The sequence below is a fragment of the Megascapheus bottae genome, chromosome 29 (genome assembly GCF_031878675.1).
Source record: "Megascapheus bottae isolate mThoBot1 chromosome 29, mThoBot2.hap1, whole genome shotgun sequence".
In the NCBI taxonomy this organism is placed as follows: domain Eukaryota; kingdom Metazoa; phylum Chordata; class Mammalia; order Rodentia; family Geomyidae; genus Megascapheus; species Megascapheus bottae.
Window position 1 is genome coordinate 165997 of NC_143537.1, and position 22507 is coordinate 188503.

Here is a 22507-nt window from a genome sequence, read left to right on the forward strand (position 1 = left end):
CTGCCAGACCTGAAAGTTGGCACATAGCTGTCATCTCACAGAGGTTGATGCAGAAGAATTTAAGAGTACAAGGCTAGCCTGGACAACATAGAGCCCTTTATCCAGAACACAAAAGCCAAAACAACAATTACACTACAGACCAAATTTATAACTCAGTTTTTATGAAGCACTAAGTTTATTTATTTTTATATCCAAGCAGCAGGTTTTTATTTCCTGAATTTTAATAATTTGATTTAAAGTAGGCAGTACATGCTCATGAGGAAAAAAAAAAGTTGAATATGCCAAGGTAAGAGTCTCCTACTCTCCTCTCCCATTTTCTTCCCTAAGTTTCTGGATATTTGGGGTTTTTTTTCTCCACCCTCACAGGGCTGGTAATTGAATCCATGGCCTTGATTTACATCCCTACCCTCTTGCTAACTTTTTTTTTTTTTTTTTTTTTGCCAGTCCTGGGCTTGGGCTCAGGGCCTGAGCACTGTCCCTGGATTTTCTCAAGGCTAGGGCTCTACCACCTGAGCCTTAGTACCACTTCTGGCTTTTTGCTACATGTGGTACCCAGGAATCGAACCCGGGTCTTCGTGCATGCTAGGTAAGCACTCTACCACTAGGCCAAACTCCCGGCCCCTCTTGCTAACTTTTAAAGATACTCAAACTTGTACAGGCATCATCATCACAGATTATTAAGATGTGTAGATAATGTATTATATATATATATATATGTATGTATGTATTACCTTATTGCGTGGGCTACATAGGGAGAATCATCACGAATAATATGCCAGAACAGATCTCTGTGTAGATGGGTTTTATTGACCTTTATTCGGATCAAGGCTCTACCACCTGTCTGACACGTTCTTGGGTAGGTTCTTAGTCTCTAGACTACAGCTTCCTCATCTGCAAATTGAAGGTAGTACTGTATTTAAACATTTTCTAGAATACTAGATGCATGGCTCAAGTGGTAGAGAGTGGTAGAGCACTTGCCTAGAATTCAGAAGGCTCATTTCAGTCCTAGTACTGCAAAGATAAATTATTTTTTAACTTGTAGATATGTGATCTATACCAACTTATTACCAACAATACAACCAATTAGGGAAGAGAAAAATACCTTGCTAAAAGTACTTCAGTATTACAAAAAGATTTCAAGTTAATACAGGGGCATGTAATAATTATTTTACCCTTAAGATTTGGTTAGTGGCTTAGGCATTAACTCATCAAAAAAGATTCTTAAAAAAACAACAGGGCTGGGAGCATGGCTTAGTGGTGTAGAGTGCCTGTCTAGCTACATGAAGTCCTGGGTTTGATTCCTTGGTACCACATACACGGAAAAGGCCAGAGGTGGCACTATGGCTCAAGTGTTAGAATACTACTCTTGAGAAAGCCCTTTTGAGTTCAAGCCCCAGGACTGGCAAAAATAAAAGCACTCTGGCATTCTCCATTACGCAGGAGGATAAAGCATAACACAGGGACCACTTTCACAGGACTACTGCAGAAGGGTAAACACACAATCCTGTGTCTTAAGATGAACAACCATGCAACCAGGGTTTTCCACAGGTGGTGTACCTACTGGAAGCACACCAGTCACATCTGTGGCCAACCAAAGCCCCTCTAAGACTCTAGGGTTTTTATTTCACATCGCATTAGTGCCAGTCCTATGTGAGGCCCATCAGTTACTAAAGACAGAAGACTGCTGATGTCAGTGAACTCTGCATACAAAAGTCAGTGAAAAGATAACTGCTTTGATGCTCCAAGTTTATTTTTAGAAATGTTAACAGTTTAATCATGTTCTCCACTTCTAAATCTCAGTTTCTCCAAGACATTCTTTTGGCTTATATTAGTTTGTAACTTTTTCTTCATAATCATAATCTTCGTTTTCTCTTTTTCTTTCTCTTCTTTCCCTTTTTCACTTTCTTTCTCTTGTTCTTTCCCTTGTTCTCTTTCCACAATTCTCTGCTTCTTCCCAGATTTGTCAGTGGAGAAAATAGTATACAATTTAAATTCCTTGTAATTAAGACGCTTTTGTTGGGGAAAAGAGAAAAATTATTTCAGGAAAAATTTGGCATTTTGTAGATGACAGTAGTACTGTAAACATTAGAGAGTTAAAAAGGCTCAGTATGCAAACACAATTATCTAGTTGTAGCCTTGATCCCCAGAATAGTTACCTATTAAATTATGGGCATAAAGGTCATTTTCTTAAATCTCTGGCATCACATCCAGATGTTTCAGGCTGGTATCCCTCATTCGTCCCAGTGAGAGCTATCATATTCAACTTTAGTTCCTGCTTGCTTCTCCAGCACACACATCCTACCCTTCCATCTCCACAGAGTCTTTTTGCTCACGTTTCTGGTCACCTTACAGACACAGCACATTACAGCATTACATGAGTTCATCCTTTTTTTTTTCCCCAAGGACCCAAGCATCTCTTCAGGTTGTGTTTTCTGATCCCCACATTGTGTAATATGCTTATTTGGGTAAGTTTTTCTACAGCTTCCTTGCTTGTCTACTGTTATAGCCTTATGCCTTTAGAAAGAGAGGCTGTGTTCCATTTGGGGGTCTGCACTTACACGGTCACCTGTGATGTCAAATTCATGGAAGAGCTCTCTGAGTTCCTGTTTCTTGATACTGAATAGAAATCTGTATGTGTAAAAGTGGGGTGCGTCAATATTCAGCTCCCCATCCAGATCAAGCAGGTCAAAAACAGGCCGGGAATGACGGTACATAAACTGTTCTTCCAAGTGACTCTGGGAGAAATATGTACAACAGGGAAGAATATTGGTGTTGCCCTAGAAACGTGTACTCCCAAGATTTGAACAGTTACTAGCCCGTTCCCTAGAAAGCCAGAAGCAAAGGTGAAAGGTGAGAGCATCCAATGGCAACAGCCTGGCCTACTTGAGGATTCATATTCAGGGGGGACTTCCACTCCTTGTAGTCAGCTTTGCCAGACACAGCCCCAGTTACCCGCATTGATGCACTTCCTCACATGAAGTGAGGGCCCAATGTCCACAGGTCACTACGAGAATAGATGTGGCAAGGGGGGATCCAGAAAGGAGCATTTCTCACCTTTGTCAGCAGTCCTCTGCAGAAAATTGAGCAGAGGTACCACAGGAACCGAGGCACTTTTGATAATAAAGGAATGGGCAGGCTATGAAGAGCTATGTTCTTTACAAGGGGGTGGGATGGAGAGCTGAAGCCAGGACGGGCTTCAGGGTATGGATGGTTATTTAGGAACAAAATCTCCCTTATTTTTTTCCTTTCTCTTGCTTGTACTGCAGGGAAAGGGAAAAAAATAATCCAAGTGCCTTCCATCATAAGTGCTAGCTCTAGTGAGCGGGTGGGTATCACAGCAGCAACCCCCCTCCCCTTACTCTGGGCCAGGTCCTCCCCTGGTACTTGCCTGGTGGGACAGCAGTATACAAACCAACACGTAGAACTGGTCAAAACCAATCTCACCCACACACAGCCAGTCCAGCATGTCAAACACAAGCTTGATCTGTCTTGACTTCAGGTTAGTTACATGATGGAGGAAGTGAAAGAACAGCACATCTATGAAGGGAAAAGCAAGGAGACTGACTGTTCTGGAAAATGTCCCAAGTGTCAAGCAACTGGAGTCATATAAACAAGGGTACTAGTATTGAGTAGGGAGCTTCGTGACTGGGGAGGAGGGTGACCCTTTGTTCAGGTCTTTGACTTGTGGAGAGTGAGCCTGGTTAGCTACAGGACACAAAGCTGCTTGCCTTGAAGCTAATGACAGACAAGGCATTGATTTGTGACACAGGCACAGAGTATTCCTTCTGAATGGGAGAGAAAGCTTCATTCTCTAGGGGCTGAGGACACAATCCTAAATATGCCAGCATTTCACCTGGACCTTTCCCTTTTTAAATAAGAGAAATTTTAAATTCTTATACTTACTGTAGCAAATGATTTGGTTGAGCAAACCTGACAGTAGCTGGCACACTTTCCTGATAAGGACATCCATGTGTTATAGTTTTCTTTTTTCCTTTTTCTTGCTGGTCCTGGGGCTTGAACTCTGGGCCTGGCCACTCGGGCTTTCTCAAACCTAGCACTCTACCACTTGAGCCACAGAACCACTTTCGACTTTTTCTGTGTATGTGGTTCTGAGGAATGGAACCCAGGGTTTCATGAATGCTAGGCAAGCACTCAGCTAGGCCACACTCATAGCCCACTTGTTTTCTTTTGAGACAGTGAGGCCACTTAATGGGCACACTGGCCACCTGGAGGTCTAATCAAACTAAATTGTGATTCCGAACATGAGCACTGGACTGAGTATTGCTACCAGCTCCTGGGTGGTGTGGCTGCTGCTGGCTTGTACATCATACTGTGCTTGGCAAAGGTACTCAGGTCAACTATATAGCAAGTGGCAGTACTGGGACTCAAATGTAGTTCACTCTGTCTCCACTGCCTTGTTCTCTGTTGTCTTTTGTACATTCCTAATACATACTCAATTACACATTCAGAGAAAACTTAGCTGGGAAGGATGTTTTGTTTTGTTTGTGAGGGGGTAGTACTGAGGTTTGAACTCAGGGATTTTGAGCTTTTGGAGATGCAGTCACATGAACTTTTCTACTCAGGCTGGACTCTAACCCCAATCTTCCAAATAGCAGTCTCCCAAATAGCTAGGATTACAGATGTGAGATAATGGCACATGTGCAGGAAAAGTATTTGTCATTCATTTCTCTCTCTCTCTCTCTCTCTCTCTCTCTCTCTCTCTCTCTCTATATATATATATATATATATATATATATATATAAATTTTTTTTTGCCAGTCCTAGGGCTTGAACTCAGGGCCTGAGCACTGTCCTTGGGCTTTCTCAAGGCTAGAGCTCTGCCACTGGAGCTACAGCACCACTTCCAGCTTTTTCTGTGTATGTGGTACTGAGGAATTGAACCTGGGTCTTTGTGCATGCTAGGCAAGCACTCTACCACTAGGCTACACTCCCAGCCCTGTAATAATATATTTTAATGAGTATAAGCTGACAGAAAGAAACACAGCAACTTGCTTATGCAGTGAACCGTGACTGGCCACAGTGATATATACATATCACATAGGATAAAAGGGAATTTTTATGTGAACATTTAGCTTGGTTTTTCCTTACCTCTTGATTACAGAAACTGTCTGAATATCCATAAATTTGAAGTCCCATCTGGACCTATCTAGAAGCACAGTGAAACTCTGGTCAGAATGTCAGGATTTGGGGACTTCTCATGGCTGCAATATCCCTTTTCCTACCAGATATGAGAGTGCACACATGCACACAGAGTGAGATTAGATGTGCCTGGAGGAATGTCTTCATGTGAGATCTAATAGGTATTTAGTAAATAGTTCCTTGCAACCCATAGATGCTATCCACTCAAGTTTCTAAGGCCTGGGGCTAGGAATTCAGCTTATCGGTCGAGTGCTTGCCTAGCATGCATGAAGCCCTACATTTGATTTCTTAGTACCACATACACAGAAAAAGCCAGAAGTGGTTCTGTGGCTCACGTGGTACAGTGCTAGCCTTGAGCAAAAAATGAGCTCAGGGAAAGTGTCCAGGCCCTGAGTTCAAGCCCCAGTTCTGGCAAACATTTTTTTTTTCTTTTTTTCCTAAGGCCTGAAAGCATTGTCCTACAAGACAGGCTGCTATGACACCCTTGATGACCAGACCACACCAGTATGTCTTTATATCTGGGCACTGTTCTCAGGGATCGAGGCAGTTACTTAGGAGACTGGACTTGTGTCAGTATACATTCCACTGAGACCAAGGATGGGAGCCGTGGTGATCGCAGGCCCACCTCAGGGTCCTGCAGCTGCCTCCTCTGGGCCAGGCCTGTCAGAAAGCTTTGGGGAGATTTACACAGAGTAGGCAAATCTCCATGGAATGTTGTAACAAAAAAGGGCTATCTTATTTACTTACTTGGTGCTGGGGTTTGCACCCATGAGCTATACCTGAGCCACACCCCCAGCCTCTCCATTGGTTTTTGTTCTTAGGATTGAATGAACTTTTAAGAAAATCTTGATGGAAGGACCTCCTTTATAAATGACTTATTTCCTGAAAGGTTGGAACGAATAGCTAGGGTACCATGTTTTTACTTGGCCCTAACAGAACCAAAGACATTTTAATTGATCTATAATGTGAGCTGATTTCCTATTAGTTTAATTGGTCTTCCAATAGTTTAATTGGTCCCTTGTTAGTTTGTGGCCTTTGCATCACCGTCCTATTAGAAGGAATCACGCAGATCATGTGACCCAAATTTCCCATTTTCTAGACAAGAAGAACCTGCTGAATGGTTCTAGCTATTAAGAAGAATAGTTATAAAAAGGATCACTTTTGAAATCCTTACCATGAATCAGACACTCCTCTCATTAAATAATCTGTCTCTGTGAAGTGGAATCCACTGGGATGCTAAGGATGGAGCCCAGGACACCCAGGAGCTTGGGCTGAGCAATACCCCACCCCTGAGTTCCTCATCATTCTAGATGAAGATATTGAAACTCAAAAGAGGATGGAATATCTCCCGAATCACCAAGCAATAGTTGTCAGAGCAGGGCTTCGATTCTAGAGCCTATAGTTTTGCCCTTCCTAGTAGAGTGCCACCAGTTTCAACTCGGTGGGTCGTTTCTTTCTGTGCTTCATGTAAGAGACACGAGAAATGTCTGTTAACCTAACAACTTCTACAAGTTCTTCTGGGTATTAGTTCTCAGCCAGGGAGGGAAACAAGGAAAAGGGAAAAGACTGACCGTTCAAGGTGTCCCTGCGGTGTGCATCAAGGATGTGAAAGTACTCCACCAAGGCCCTCACATTTCTCAAAGACAGTAAGCAGTAGATTTTGTCCAGATAGAGATACCACAGAAATGACCCTTCCTTCAGTTCCATTCCTATCGTCTTTCACTAGAGCTTCTGGCTGCCCGAGGTAGAATGGAAAATTCTGCCTCAGAATTAGAATGCTACTCAGAGATCTGAGAATGTCTGAGACTTACGAGAAGTCAAAGGTCAGAGGAAAAGTTCAAGAAGAGAGTGAAAATGCCAGGCACCTGTAATCCTAGCTACTCGAGACTGAGATCTGAGAATCATGGTTCGAAGTCAGCCCAGGCACAATAAGTCTTATCTCTAATTAACAACCAGATCACCAGAAGTGGTGCTATGACTCAAATGGTAGAGCACTAGCCTTGAGCTGAAGAACCCAGCGACAGGGCCCAGGCTCCTAGTTCAAGGCTTGGAGTTCAACTGCAGAGAGAGAGAGGGAGAGGGAGAGAGGGAGAGGAAGAGAGGAAGAGGGAGGGAGAGGAGGAGGGGGGGAGAGGGGGAAGAGGAGGAAGAGGGGGAGAGAGGGAGAGGGAGGGACAGAGAGAGATTGCTTTGTCCCAATTTTCCAGCTTTGCTCTGCATATTATTGTCTGACTTTGTCCGTAACATCATTATTCCCATTGCTAGAATGGCTATTCTAAACAGAAATCACAGGAGGTGGCAAGGTGGCTTATTCCTGTATGTAGCTCCAGATACTCAGGAGTCAGAAAAGATGATTATTGCAGTTTGAGGCCAGCATGGGTAAAATGTTAGTGAGGTCCTATCTTTTTTTTTTTTTTTTTGCCAGTCCTGGGCTTGAGCTCAGGGCCTGAGCACTGTCCTTGGACTTTCTCAAGCCTAGAGTTCTACCACTTGAGCCTCAGCACCACTTCCGGCTTTCTTGTATGTATGTGGTACCAAGGAACCCAGGTCTTCGTGCATGCGAGGCAAGCACTTTAACCACTAGGCCAAACTCCCGGCCCAGGTCCTATCTTAAATAATAAAATCCGGGCCTGGTGGTCTATTCCTGCCATTACAGTTATGAGACCTAAGCATGAATCTCAATCATTCCTAAATGTCAGAAAATATCCCTAGTTATTTCTTAAACATTTACATAGATGATTAGTTCAAGTCAGAAACCAAAGAAAACTACACTCCCTCCCTCCGTCCCCCCCTCCTTGTCTTTCCTGGATGTTTCTCAAGACTAGCACCTTACCACTGGAGCCACAGCACTACTTCTGGCTTTTTCTGTGTGTGTGGTAGTGTGGAATCAAACGCAGGGCCTTAAACACGCTAGGCAAGCACTCTACCACTAGGCCAAGCTCCTGGCTCCTTTGTTCTCTCCCTTTCCTCTCTTTCCTCCCTCTCTCTCTCTTTTTCTCTCTCCCTCCCTCCCTCCCTCTAGGCCAAACTCCTGGCCCTCTTTCTTTCTTTCATTCTTCATGCCAGTCATGGGGCTTGAACCCAGGAAATGGGTGCTGTCTCTCAGCTCAAGCCCCAGTACTGGCACCAAAAAAAAAAGTGGGGGAACACAATAGAGGACGCCAAAGAATGTGTAAAAGAATGCCCTATATAGTACTTTGAAAATCTACATTAGCTCTGTCTAGTAAATGTCTAATGTATCATGAATTATATACTGTTTATCAATGTACCTCAGACACAAAAATTATTTCGAATGGCCTTATTTAAAAGTAAAAGTAAATACATGAACACTATAGTTCTAAAGCTTTATTTAACCCAGCGTATCCAAACTGTTTTCATGTGTAATCAACGCCTTAGAGAATTAAAATGCAGTGTATTTACACTTCTGTCACACCTCCCTCCCATCAAGAACTTAAAGCCACTTAGGGCTGGTGGCTATTGTACCATCCAATATAAGTCAAGATACACAATAAATTTAGGTACACTGACTTATAAGGGAATTCAAACCCATAATCAACAAGGTGTGGTGATGCATGCCTATAATCCTAGCTGCTCAGGAGGGTTGTGAGATCAGAGCCAGCCCAGGCACAGGTGACAGTGAGACCCCGTCTAAAAAAAAACAAAATAAAGGGGCTGGGAGTGTAACTTGGTGGTAGAGTGCTTGTCTAGCATGCATGAAGCCCTGCGTTTGATTACTTGGCACCCCTTACACAGAAAAAGCCAGGAGTGGTGCTGTGGCTCAAATGGTACAGTGCTAGCCTTGAGAAAGCTCAATAACAGTGCTCAGGCCCTGACTTCAAGCCCCAGGACTGGCAGAAGAAGAACAGGAAGAAGAAGAAGGAAGAGGGAGAGGGAGAGGGAGGAGAGGGAGGAGGAGGAGGAGAGGGAGGAGGAGGAGGAGGAGCCCACTAATAACAGAGACTCCAACAGATCACACTATCTAGTGCCCAGCCCTCCCTTCTCACTCCTCCCTCCTTGAGGGAGCCCTAGCTGTTGCTATAACACTGAGCACAAAGGCAAAAAGAAAACAATTATTTCTGAGAAGTTACAGCCACTTCTGCAAATACATTCCCCTCATGTGGATGATCAGAGCCAGCTGCACCTAGGTAGCTAGGTATCTAGAAAACACATCCTTCCCAGAGGACCAATACTTGTATTCTGTAGCTCAGAGGAACCCAGGAATAACTTGAACCAAGGACACTGAAAACAAATCAAAACACACTCAGCATGAAGTAGCAGATAACAGACCTAAAACTAGACGACTTCAGATGCTGGAATTACAAAGTGCAGATAGATAGGAAATACACATCTACTGTTTTGGTGATAGTGGGGGAGGGTGCTGGTCCTGGGACTTGAACGCAGGGCCTGGGCGCTGTCCCTGAGGTTTTTTGGTCAAAGTTATCACTCTCCCACTTGAACCACAGCTCCACTTCCAGCTTTTTGTTGATTAATTGGAGATAAGAGACTCAGATTTTTCTTGCCCAGGGTGATCCTCAGAGCTCAGCCTTCTGAGTAGCTAGGCTGACAGGTGTGAGCCACCAGCACCTGGTTGTTTCTACTTTGTGGGGTTTTTTGCACGTACGTGTGTGTGTGTGTGTGTGTGTGTGTACACATCAGCCTGAGGTTGAGCTGTTTTGTTCAAGACTAGTGATCTACCATCTCCCCCCCTCTCTCCTCTCTCTGTCTCTCTCTCTCTCTCTCTCTGTCTCTCTCTCTCCCCCCTACACACTCTCTCTCCCTCTCTCTCTCTCTCTCTCCTCCCCCACCCCCCCCCGTCCGTCTGTCTGTCCGTCTCTGTCTCTGCCTCTCCCCCCTACACTCTCTCTCTCTCCTCTCTGTCTCTCGCTCCCCCCCTCTGTCTGTCTGTCTGTCTGTCTGTCTGTCTCTCTCTGTCTCTCTCTGTCTCTCTCTCTCTCTCTGTCTGTCTCTCTCTCTCGTCTCTCTCTCTCTGTCTCTGTCTCTCTCTCTCTCTCTCTCTCTCTCTCTCTCTCTCTCTCTCTCTCTCTCTCTCTCTCTCTCTCTCTCTCTCTCTCTCTCTCTCTCTCTCTCTCTCTCTCTCTCTCTCCCTCTCTCCCTCTCTCCCTCCCTCCCTCTCTCGGTGGTTAATTGTAGACAGGAGTATGGTAGACCTTCCTGCTCAGCCTGGCTTCCTGGCAATCCTCAGATGTCATTTTTTTCCTGATTAGACTCATTACAGGCGTGGCGCACGGGCACGGGTCTTAGGTTTGAAGTGGTAGACCCGCGCCCTCCCTCCTCCGGCCACTCTGGGCGTGAGCTCGGCCTGAGCAGGTCCGTGGGCTTTCGCGTGGCTTCAGCTCCACCACTTGAGCCGCAGCACCACTTCTGGCTCTTTTCGTTGTAGGTGGTGCTGAGTGTGCGTGCGAGGCGGGCCCCCCACCCCGGGCCCACCCCGGCCCCCCACCCCCGGGCCCTCCACCCTGGACCCCCACCCCGGACCCCCCACCCCGGCCGCCCCTCCACCCCGGGCCCCACCCCGGCCCCCCCACCCCGGGCCCCCGACCCCGGCCCCCCACCCCAGCCCCCCCCCGGCCCCCCCCCCCCCGGTCCCTCCACCCCGGACCCCCACCCCGGCCTCCCCTCCACCCCGGGCCCACCCAGGGGCCCCCACCCCGGGCCACCCTCGGGTCGGCGCAGGGACAGGTTCACGTACTGACCTGCGCATGGACGCCGCGGGAGGCCGGGGGGAGGGCGACCAGGCGTGCGGGCCGAGGCGTGGGCTGCGTGCGCGGCGCGGCTGGCTCTGGACGCCCGGCTCCCCGGGGTTTGCTCCGTGCGCGTGGCCCCGGGGCGCCGAGCCCCGGGCCCCGGCCCCGCTCACGTGGATGCTCCGGCCTCCGTCTTACCTTCTGGAGCTCCCCGGCCTCTTCGGAGCCCTCGGCAGAGCGGGGCGGCGCGCTCGGAGCCCCCGGGTGTCCCCGCACCGCGCTGGTGTAACGGACGCAGATCTGCCGCCGTCCCGGGCCGGCGACGCGGCGGACGGCGGGGCTCCGGGCGGCCGGCACCCGCCGCAGAGGACGCGCGCGCGCGGGGACCACAGCGTCCGGGGCGGCCCCGCCGCGGGCCGGGGTCTCGGGCGCCGCCGGCGGGGCGCAGGCGGAGCCGGGCCGGAGGGGGGCGCGCGGCCCGGGCCCCGGCCGCGGACGCCCGGGCGGCGTGCGGGGCGCGGCCGCGCGAGCGGGGCGGGCGCAGCGGGGCGGCGCGGCCGGGGGCGGGGCCGCCGTGCGGTTCCGGGAGCCCGGGGCGGCGGGGCCCAGACGCGCCGGGCCCAGGTCGGCGGCGGCGGCGGCGGGCGGCGTGGGGAGCGCGGGAGCCCTTCGTCCCCGCGGCGGTGCCCCGAGCCCGGAGGCGGCCCGGCTCGCGGGCGCCCACCATGGCGTTCGCCAATTTCCGCCGCATCCTGCGCCTGTCCACCTTCGAGAAGAGAAAGTCCCGCGACTACGAGCACGTCCGCCGGGACCGCGACCCCAGCGAGCTGTGGGAGATCGTGGGCGAGCTGGGCGACGGCGCCTTCGGCAAGGTCTACAAGGTGAGGCGGGCGCGGCGGTCGGCGGGCTGCGGGGCCCGGGGCCGCGAGCGGGGCCCGCCGGGTCGAGCCACCCCTGCTGGGCGGCGGGGACTCCGAGGGGCGCCGATGGGGACCGTGCCAGTGCGGGCCGCCCGGACGAGGCGGCGGGGGCCGGAGGCGGACACACCCCGAGCGCGAGCCCGAAGCCGGGGGGGCGAGAGAGGTCAGCGCGCCCGAGGGCGCCCCGGAGGAAGCCGCACCCCGCACCCACGAGGGCCAGGACAGCTTCCGGGCTCGCTTTGGGACCCCTGGGGTTGGCGACATCTTCCCCTGACTTCCGTTGGGTCTGCGGGCGCGGGCTGTCTCGCCCGTGCTCCTTGGCCCTCGGGAAAGCCTCGCGGCTGGCCGCGCGTGTATTGTGCGCCCTCCCCACGCCGGCGCCAGCCTCCCGGAGCGCGGCTCCCGTGCGCCTGCACGCGGGGCTCTGCCCTCCCGGCTGGGCTGCAGCCTGGGGCCCCGAACTTGTCCTAAACACCCGGCCGGCGGAATTCAGGTCTGCCTTCCAAGCAGGACTCCACGTGGTTCCCCTGCAGAGCCCCTGCAGAGGCCAGCCAGGCCGGTCACCGAGCTGGGAGCCACGGCGGAGAGGCGGCCTGTGAGTGGAGAGGCGCCTGCCGCCCTCCGTGCTGTGCCCCAGGCCTGTGGACGTGGTAGGGCTCCTTCCCCTCTGCAGCCGCACCGGGATCCGGCCCAGGCTCTGTAGGCCCAGAGGTCTCCCTCGCACGCCGGTTCTGTCCTCAGAGGACCCCGTGCCCGAAGGAGTGGGGCCCTGGGCGATGCTGCTCTCCGAAGGCTCCCGCGTGGTGCTGGGTCCCCTCACCTCCCAGTGCGCGTGGCCTCGCGCGGCTCATTTTCACTTAAGCTCGAGTGCGGAACTCTGTCTCGACAGGAGACGTTTCCCCCTTGTCGTTTCCACCTGCCACAGCCAGGTAAAACTCTGCTACTGGGGTTCCAAAACATGGGGACCCTTTTAAAGGGTGACTGCGGCTCCTCCACCATCTCTGAAAACAGGCTTTTCTCTTCATTAAGGTGAAGGACAGGGAGACAGAAAAACTGTGTAGGTGATAATATGTCCGGACAGTTCAGAGTGTGAACATTTCATCTTGGTGTTAGGATTGGCCCCGCAAGAGAATAAAACTGCTCAGTGATGCTGTCTTTTGCAAACCACAGGTGTCACCAGCCGCCTGTTCTTGGCAGTGCGGGCGTGAGGCCTGCACTTCCAGCCAAGGGTCAAGGGCCAGTGGTGGGATGGCCCACAAAGTAATGTGCTGCTCATGATACCTGGTAATAAATGATTGTTTCTATTAGATATTTTTTTTTTTGCTGTAAAACAGTGCCCTGGTATGCTGGTATAGGTATGGTACATCTTGTGTTTACTTGTCTCTAGATTGCATTTCTAGATTGTATTTGATTTAATCTTATGATGCTTCCCTCATTGTGGTCCTAGGTGCAATAGCCTACTACTTTGTATATGTTTATCAGCCTTTATGATACAATATAATACATATGATAAACATATAAGTGTATAAGTATGTAAGAATATACATGAAGTGTCCATGTTACTTACTGATGCAGGTATGGGAATATGTCTCTGTTGCTAAGTAAAATTTGACTGCGTTAGACTGCGTGGGACTCCGTGTAACCAGAACTCATATTCTATGTGGGGTTTACTGAACCACAGAGATGGGCAGAGACTAGACCTAAGGCTCTGTCCTTGGTCACTTGGGAAGGTAACCCCTGGATCAGAGATGCTGTCTCTCTGCCTGCCTGGCCTGCAGAGGTGCTGCTAATTTAGTCCCTGATGGTGGGTAGAAGCAGGAATTGTTTGTACTAGAGATCTTTTACCAAAGACCATAGCCTCTGCTTACTTTGTAGTTCCCTGGCCTGGTGATTGTAGCAGGACAAATAGAAATTCCATCTTGGTTTTAGGGTTGGGACTTGAGGTTCCATTCTGGCATGGCACTAAGGAAGCCGGTGGCTGTGAGGTGGGGAAAGCCAGTACCACTCTACCCATTCCCAGAAAAGACAGGGTTCCTCCTGACAGCCCAGGTAGGGAAGTCCTGTCAGGAGCTTCTCATAGCTTCAAGTCCAAGCTTGTGAGGGTGGTCAGATGTCTTTGAGGTTTCTGATGTGGAGTTCTTCTTTCCTCTGCCTCCTGGAAAACTTCTTTTTTTCCAGTCCTGGGGCTTGAACTCAGGCCCTGGGCACTGTCATTGGGCTTTCTCAAGGCTAGAGCTCACCACTTCTGGCTTTTTCTATGTATGTGGTACCGAGTAATCGAACCAGAGTCTCCACGCATGCTAGGCGAGCACTCTACCACTAGGCCAACTCCCAACCCCTGGAAAACTTTTATCCATCTGCCTTGGGAAAAAAAGGACAGGATTAATTCAGTACCAAGTCAAGACCATTCTCACCCAATCCCCATACAATGGGGGTTTCAGAGAAAACCATTTGTACTCCACGACTCCAATATAAGTCAATGCTCTTAAGTATATAATTTCAGAATTCTTAAGAAACATCATTCTAAAGGCTGGGTAGAAAGGAAAGGAAAGTAGGAAGTACTGCTTTTAGCAGCATGGCTGGTCATAAACAGAGGCGTACCAAATCATCAAGAGCACCTGGTCACAAACAACAGAGGAGCACCTCATCATACACAAGTGCACCTGGCCACAAACAACAGAGGAGCGCCTCGTCATACACAAGAGCACCTGGTCACAAACAACAGAGCACCTCATCATACACAAGAGCACCTGGTCACAAATAACAGAGGAGTGCCTCATCATACACAAGAGCACCTGGCCACAAACAACAGAGGAGCGCCTCGTCATACACAAGAGCACCTGGTCACAAATAACAGAGCACCTCATCATACACAAGAGCACCTGGCCACAAACAACAGAGGAGCGCCTCGTCATACACAAGAGCACCTGGTCACAAACAACAGCACCTCATCATACACAAGAGCACCTGGCCACAAACAACAGAGGAGCGCCTCGTCATACACAAGAGCACCTGGTCACAAATAACAGAGGAGCGCCTCATCATACACAAGAGCACCTGGTCACAAACAACAGAGGAGCGCCTCATCATACACAAGAGCACCTGGTCACAAACAACAGAGGAGCGCCTCATCATACACAAGAGCACCTGGTCACAAACAACAGAGGAGCGCCTCGTCATACACAAGAGCACCTGGTCACAGAGGAGCGCCTCGTCATACACAAGAGCACCTGGTCACAAACAGAGGAGCGCCTCGTCATACACAAGAGCACCTGGTCACAAACAACAGAGCACCTCATCATACACAAGAGCACCTGACCACAAACAACAGAGGAGCGCCTCGTCATACACAAGAGCACCTGGTCACAAATAACAGAGGAGCACCTCGTCATACACAAGAGCACCTGGTCACAAACAACAGAGGAGCGCCTCGTCATACACAAGAGCACCTGGTCATAGGAGCGCCTCATCCTAAACAGAGGAGCACTCTTCACAGAGGAGCACCTGGTCATAGTGAGCAGCTAAATTTCGTGATCTTGCTCAAATGTAGGCAGACAGGATATGCATTAAAAAGGAACATGCTAGCAGGCCAGGCATTTTTTCTTCTTGAAAGCTGCTTTGGCTTTTGCTGGGTGTGGTGGCACATACCTATAATCCTACCTGCCTCAGAGGCAGAGGTAGGCAGGAAGATATCAAGTTTAAGGTCAGTTCCCAGGAAAAGCTGGCTAGTAAGACCTTACCTGAAAAGCAATCCAAGCAAAAGGGCTGGGGCATACCCAAGTGGACAGTGTGCCTGGTGTGACTTAGGTTCATTGCCACACAAAAGAAACTCCAAACGGCAAAGAGCACCCCAGTGAAACAAAACCTGAGCTTTGAACATCAAATTCTGTGTGTACAGGGGTGTGTAGGGGGTGCATGGAGGAGTGGTGGGATTGGGTGGTTCCTGGAGGCTGAACTCAGGGCCTGGGTACACTCAGCTTTTCAGTGGCTGATTGGAAGGTAAGAGTCCCACAGATGTTCTTGCTTGGGCTGGCTTTGAATCATGATCTTCAGATCTCAGCCTGCTGAGTAGCTGGGATTGTAGGGTGAGCCACTGCCTCCCAGCTTCATGTGGCTTTTTTTTTTTTTCAGACAAAATCCTGTACCTAACCAAAGTCTTACCTTAGGATAGAATCATGTCCTGATATGTTGATGGCATTAGAACAGAACTGACATTTTCAAAGTAAGTGTTCAAGTAAAGCTGACTATAAATGGCTTCACTTGTAAAGTCCTTCTTGTATTTTGAATTAATTTTTAGGCTATACTCCAGAAGGGAGTTACTAGTTAAAGGTGTGCATGATTTTTTTTTTTTTTTGCCAATCTTGGGCTTGAGCTCAGGGCCTGAGCACTGTCCTTGGACTTTCTCAAGGCTAGAGCTCTACCACTTGAGCCTCAGCACCATTTCCAGCTTTTTTCTATGTATGTGGTACCGAGGAATCGAACCCAGGTCTACATGCATGCTAGGCAAGCACTCTACCACTAGGCCAAACTGCTGGCCCCGTGCATGATTTTTAAGATAAAGTGAGATAAATTAACAGAGGAGGAGCGAGTTGTGAGCCATTTGCACATGTTGTCTGGCTCCAGGTATCTATAGAACTGAACTGGCTTTAAGGAAGGATGGACACCCTTCCCTCCCTCCTTGAACTGTGAGCACTGGTTGGCCTTCCTCTCCTCTGCTCCTCTCACCTCCTCCCTGTGTAGCTGGGAAGCCTAGGTTTCTGCTTCCTGGGGGGTTGTGAGGTCTTAGAAATCCTCCCTCCTTTCCCCTCCCTGCCGGAAGGAGGTTTGCTTCCCCCCCCCCGTCCCTCCCTCCGGAAGGAGGTGCCCCCCCTCCACACACAGGGGCCTTACTTCCTTTGGCTTGGTATTTTTAAACCCTAGTTCGTGCTGTTGTGAGTCAATTCCTGACTTGGTCATAAAACTTAGGTGGCCCGAGTTTCCTGGGAAGGGTGTCCTGCCTGGGGCTGCTGGGGCCAACGCCTGCGGTGCGCAGGACTGTTTTAGGTGGCTCCAAAGTAGGCCAAGTAGTGATGAGGCAAACTTCAGCTCCTGTCCTCACTCTTGAAGGAGATACCCAGAGGCCATCCCCAGAGCAGCCCAGGGCTTCATCCTACCACCAGCTGCTGCTGGGGCCAGTGGAACAGCTGGTGGGTAAGTCGGATGTGGTCCATCCTGGCCTGTTCCCCAGGGTAATGAGTCTGAGCCTCAGCTTTTTGTCTATGAGGCAGGGCTGAGAGGAGCCTCAGGAGGCCACCTGGTTCCCTCTCAGGAAGTGCTTATGAAAGCTGTGGATGCTCTAGTCATTATTCAGTGAAGGGCCTGGTCAGGTTCTGCTGTGTCACCAGGGGCCAGACCGGAAGACTGAGTGGACCAGGCCCCCCTACTTGGGCAGCACTGACATTTGGAGCAGGGCAATTCTTCAGCCTGGGGCTATCAGATGCTCACAAGCTTTGACAGTGAGGGAGGAGAGGCAAAGACATGCGGTTGTGAATCATGGCTCCCAGGCTCCCAAGGGCATTCTGGCCTCCCGAGGACTGGTTCCCTGGGGCACAGTGCAGGAAGTGCTGTGTTTGCATAGAGCCTCTGCATGTCCTCTGGTCTACTTACTTTACTCTTCTTGTGGTACTGGGTACTGGCCTCGCTTGCTAGGCACACACTTTGCCAACTTTTCTTCTATGTACAGTAGACCATCTTTGGATCACTCACAGAACCTATGACAGTGTAAAGATATGTAAATGTTTGTATATTGCAATGTTTGAGAACAAGAAAAAAATATACATGCTCAGCTTAGTCTTTTTTTTTTTTTTTTTAAATATTTCTATCTCAGGCCAGATGTGAAACCCATCAATACTGGGCACACCTGTCCTTGCTCTCCTCTGAAATCTCAGGGTCTGTGATGAAAGACTTGGGCTTTGCAGCCAGATAGAGGTGAGTGGCTTTCTCTGAGCCTTGGTTTTTCTGTGTGTGCAGTGGAGCTGCCTGTGTGCAGAAGAGCAGCTTTCACAAGGGGAGTAGTAACACAATGGGTGAAGAAGATCCAGCCGTGTGGTCTGGGGAGAAGATGTTGCTGCCTGTTGCTAGAGCTTCACAGGGATCAATGAAGGCCTGTAGACCAGACACTTCCACCTGGGAGGACCTCAGGATGGTGATGGAGGTGGAGATGGGAAGCCAGGCAGAAGACTGGGCAGGGAGGTCTAAGGTGGCCAGCTGCTGTCCCTTGAGCTTTCGTGGCCGGAGGCCTGATTTATGTGGCTTCTGCTGGGGTAGACCGGATAAGAGTTGTTAGCCAGGGTTTAAAAGCCTAGCTGTCCCCTCTGGGAGCATCAGATGGGCTGGTGCCTCTTGGCCAGCAGAGCCATTGCTGAAGCAGAGGGCAGGGGTTGTTGGGCAGCACTTTCCAGGGATTGCAGGGAGGAGAGCAGAGAGAGTAGGTTCAGCATTTGAGAAATACAGAATTAGATATAAGTCTTTGAAATCTAGTGTGTGCTTCTAATGGGGCTTGAACTCAAGGCCTGGGCGCTGTCCCTTAGCTTTTTCTACTCAGGGCTGGTGGCCTACTCTTGAGCCACAGCACCATTTCTGGCTTTTTCTATGTATGTGGTACCAAGGAATTGAACCCAGGGCTTCATGCATGGTAGGCAAGCACTCTACCACTCTACCAAACTCCCAGCCAGAGGTTATAGTTCTTGTTTTTTGTTTCTTTCTTTCTTTTTTTTTTTTTTTTTGCCAGTCTTGAGGCTTGAACTTAGGGCCTGGACACTATCCCTGAGCTTCTTTTTCTCAAGGCTAGCACTCTACCACTTGAGACACTGTACCACTTCTGGCCTTTTCTGTTTATATGTTACTGAGAATCAAACCCAGGGCTTCCTGTCTGTACTTCCAGGGCCTGACCAAGTGGTTCATGTAATGTCATTTGGGGGCCAAGTCGAGGAGGAGGGGTGATTTTCCCCAGACCCCCTGGTCAAATAGTTTCCCCAGCTGCCGCAGGCTAAGGTGGCCAGTGAGGTTGGGTCAGAGTGTGCATTTTGGGGACTGGAGCAGGTAGGTGTTGGCAGCCAAACCTGTGATTGGGGCCCTGGGCTGGAAAAGGGCCCAGTGCTCTGCCACCAGCCCATAGGAGGGAGGGAGGTGAGGAGAGCAGGGATGGTGAGTTGGCAAAAGGGACCTGCTTTAACTTGGGTCAGAGATAGCACGGGGACCTGGGTGAATTCGTAGAGGTAGAGCTTGGCTCTGCCTGCGCCATCCCAGGTAGGGTATGAGAGCCCAAGAACGCACCTCACCTCAGCTTTGGTTTCTCTGCAGCCCACCACTACTGTGGGGCTACTCGGTGACACAGTACTATGTGGCACCACTAACGCTCTGTTCTCGGTGAGGCCCTTGAGGTGAAATGAGTCACTGAAGCCACTGGTTCAGGAAGACTCGGGTGGGTGTTAGCCTGCCAGTTGTTCATTGAATACCTGCTGTGTGCCAGTCACTGCACGCTCTCTCTGTGCTTTGTTGCTCAGTCACCCTTCTCCACAGGAGAGGCAGGGATTTATCCCATTTCCACACTTGATAAAGCAGAGGCCCGGAGAAGTTCGGGAACTTGCTTAGGGTCATTCAGCCTGTCTGTAGCATGGCTGGGACCAGAGCCCAGTTCTTTCTCTGAGGGCCTTTTTTATTTTCCTGAGAGACCAGAGGGAAGGGTGGATGTGTGTGCAGTGTCACTTTGGTGTGCCATCTCAGCAGGCCTTGGGGCTTCTTTTCCCCGAGGAGGATCCCTTTCCCCAGGTCTTCCTCAGCCTTTCTGCCAAGGCGGTGGTGGTGTGCAGGCAGGGCCAGCAGAGGAGGGGGTAGGGACGGCTGGGGTAGAAGTAGGGTTTTTCTGGGCCCCGTGGGTGGGAAGCACGGGGGAGGGCCTTTTGACCTCACACATCCCCAGTGGTGTGTCTTCCGCTTCACTTTCTCTTCCCCTTCACTTTCTCTTCCCCTTTCTCTGTTTCTCCTTTGCTGCATTTCCCCTTTATTCCTATAGCTTTCTGATTTTTTTTTTCTTGCAAATAGGTCATTCCAAAGTGAGGTGTAGAGAGGAACAGGCTTCTGTGCTGGTGACTGAGGGGTCCCTTTCCTCCCTCAGCCAGAGGAAGGCCCTGCTTCCTGTCACCTGTCCTGTGTACTCGCTGGGCCTGCTGCCCTCACTGTCTTCCTGTGAGTGAGGGCATGGCTGGCTCCTTCTCTCCTCTGTGTTTCACTGCACATGCTCCTCCCACATGGTAACACTGCCTGCATAGCTCTTGCCCCCAAGTCGGGTTCTCTGGGCATCTTCATGTTCATTTTCTGTTCGCCAGATGCCAGCAGGGTGTGAGACGGACACAGCAAGCTGGAGAATGGGCAGGAGGAGGAGCCACTTCTCCTGTTCAGTGGACTGGTTATGCTGGCCAGAGGCTAACAGTGCATTTCAAAATAGGTAGTAGAGGGTTTGAACATTCCTCACACATATGTCCCCAGTTCCTGAAACAGGACCCAGTCAGTATCTGCTGTGAGTGGATGAGGAGTGAGTGAGTGGGTAAATGAATGAGTGCATGAGTGAATTATTGAGTAAAGTGAGTGAGTGAGTGAGTTAGTAAGTTCCACAGAAAGCTGCCTCCCTTCATCTAGGCAGGCGGGTGTTGTGAATGTTTTCTAGACCCCGTTCAGAGCTGCTCCTTACTTCAGGATGTCCATTTGCGCTGTGATCTTGACGACGTCATCTCCTTTCTCAGCCTCCAAATTTTGAGATGGAAGATACAAATCTAAGTAGTTCCCTGCTTAGAGTCAGTTGGAGGTGATGGTTGAAAGAGTGTGTGGTGCTGTCTGTGATGTGCTGTACACGTGGCAGCTAAAGAAGATGGCCAAGTAGAGGACTGGTTTATGGTTAGAGCCTGGGAAGGGACAGGAGGGATGTTTCTGCCCTGGCACAGCAGGGTAGTTGTGGCAAACAATTGACTTCACATTTCAAAGTAGCCATGAGAGAAGATTGTGAATGTTTCTAGCTGAAGGGATGAGGTGTATGGTGACCTGTCACTTTGATATGACTGCACTTGGAATATAAATATTGAAATATTAATGTGTTCCCCATCCATAGTCTGCTAAGTTAAGGTATAAATTGAAGAGCAAAAAGGAAATGACCCATCAGTGTGGACCGTTCCTTTTCTATTTATGGTGAGGTAGATGGCTCTTGCTGGGACCCACGTTGTCCTGTGAGGACTAAGGTAGTGTTGTAGGTGCAGCCTGCCTGCCTGCCTGAAGGTGCATCCTTCTTGCCATCCCTTCTGCTTCCCTGCTGCTCTTAACCTGTGATCAGAGCCCTGCCTTCCTTGGGTAGGAGGGAGCCTGGGAAAGGCCGAGCCCATGACCACCTTTCCTGCTTCCTTTATCAAGTGTTATCCTGGGGTTGGGTTCCTTATGACTTTCGAAAAGCTGGGGATTGAAAGGCTCCCATGAGCTTGGCCACCTTGGACAGGTTGCTTGGGTTTTCAGCCAAAACTACAATGTGATATCTTTGGGGCCTCTTCTGTTTGGGTTTGGCCCCCAAAGACCAGAAGGACTTTTGAGGCTTAGTGTTTCTTGGCTGTGCCCAAATGGCTCTCCCTGCATAAGAGTATTGAACACACATTTTAGATGCACATTTTGTGCTTTATAATCTTAGCCTTCCTTAAGTGTCACTTGCTATGAAACTGGGCTGTTGAGCTGAAACTTGGCACAGCAATGTTGGATGGGGAAGTGGCTCCTTTCCACTTGGCAGAGACCCCTCTCCTGACCCACTCAGAGGTTTTGAGTCCTGCTAGGTAAAGAAGTACCATCTTTCAAAACAAGAACAGCTGAAGATTTAGAAATCTAGTAATTTGTGGGGGAGAAAAATGGATGTCTTAGCATTCTCTTGTCTTCTCTTACATGGAGGACATCATTTCTCTCTGCTGGGGCTACAGACTCTCTCTTCCCGTTCTCTCTTCACTTCTTTCTTCTGTTCCTCCCATCCATTCCTCCTTCCTTCCTTTCTATCCCTCGTCACCTAGCAGTCTTCCTATCTAACTCCCCCCCCCTTCTTTTTTCCAGTCTTGGGGCTTGGACTCAATCCGAAGCCCTATCTCTGGGCTTCTTTTTGTTCAAGGCTGGCACTCTTCCACTTGAGCCACAGTGCCACTTCCTGCTTTTCCTGTTTACATGGTACTGAGGAATTGAACCCAGGGCTTCATGCATGCTAGGCAAGCACTCTGCCACTGAACCACATTTCCAGCCCCTTTCCAACTTTTATTTACCCATCTTCACCTATGTCTGTCTGTTTACCTTGCCTCCTCTAGCCCTCATTCTCATATCTGACTTTGGGACACTCCCTCACCTCCATAAGGGGCCTTCTTTTCCTATAGAGACAGAACTTACTGCAGGGATCAGAGCTTCAGCATCTGCTCTGCTCTAAATGTGGTTATTCAGAACTTGAAATGTGGGGAATGTGACCAAGGAACTAAACTTTTGAATTTAAATCGCCACAGGTGGCTGGTGGCTGCCACACAGGACAGCTCAGCTGAGTGGCTCTGGGGTGGACAGGTTGCTTTTGCACTCTTCCCCTGCTGTCCTCTGGGATAACTACCAGATGTCCTGGGACGAAGATTCCCATCATAAGACCGCAGTCTCCACTTTACCCTGGTCTCAACTCGTCTCTGTCTAC

The 22507-nt window shown here is 49.9% G+C and overlaps 2 protein-coding genes across 2 annotated transcripts in view; one reads left to right on the forward strand and one right to left on the reverse strand.

Moving 5' to 3' along the window:
- Positions 1-1729: 1729 nt before the first annotated feature.
- Efcab9 (EF-hand calcium binding domain 9) lies at positions 1730-11020 on the reverse strand. Its single transcript, XM_090321184.1, has 4 exons — positions 10874-11020; positions 3389-3537; positions 2559-2735; positions 1730-2010 (listed from the first exon to the last, which is right to left on the reverse strand). Exons 2-4 carry the CDS (start codon positions 3464-3466, stop codon positions 1771-1773), a joined length of 495 nt encoding a protein of 164 aa, XP_090177310.1. The 5' UTR covers positions 3467-3537; positions 10874-11020; the 3' UTR covers positions 1730-1770.
- A 485-nt stretch (positions 11021-11505) lies between these two features.
- Positions 11506-22507, forward strand: part of Stk10 (serine/threonine kinase 10) — a 58374-nt gene continuing 47372 nt past the window's right edge. The window contains exon 1 of the mRNA XM_090321186.1: positions 11506-11745. Within this exon, the coding sequence (XP_090177312.1) occupies positions 11590-11745 (156 nt within the window). The 5' untranslated portion in view covers positions 11506-11589. The remainder of the gene's footprint in view (positions 11746-22507) is intronic.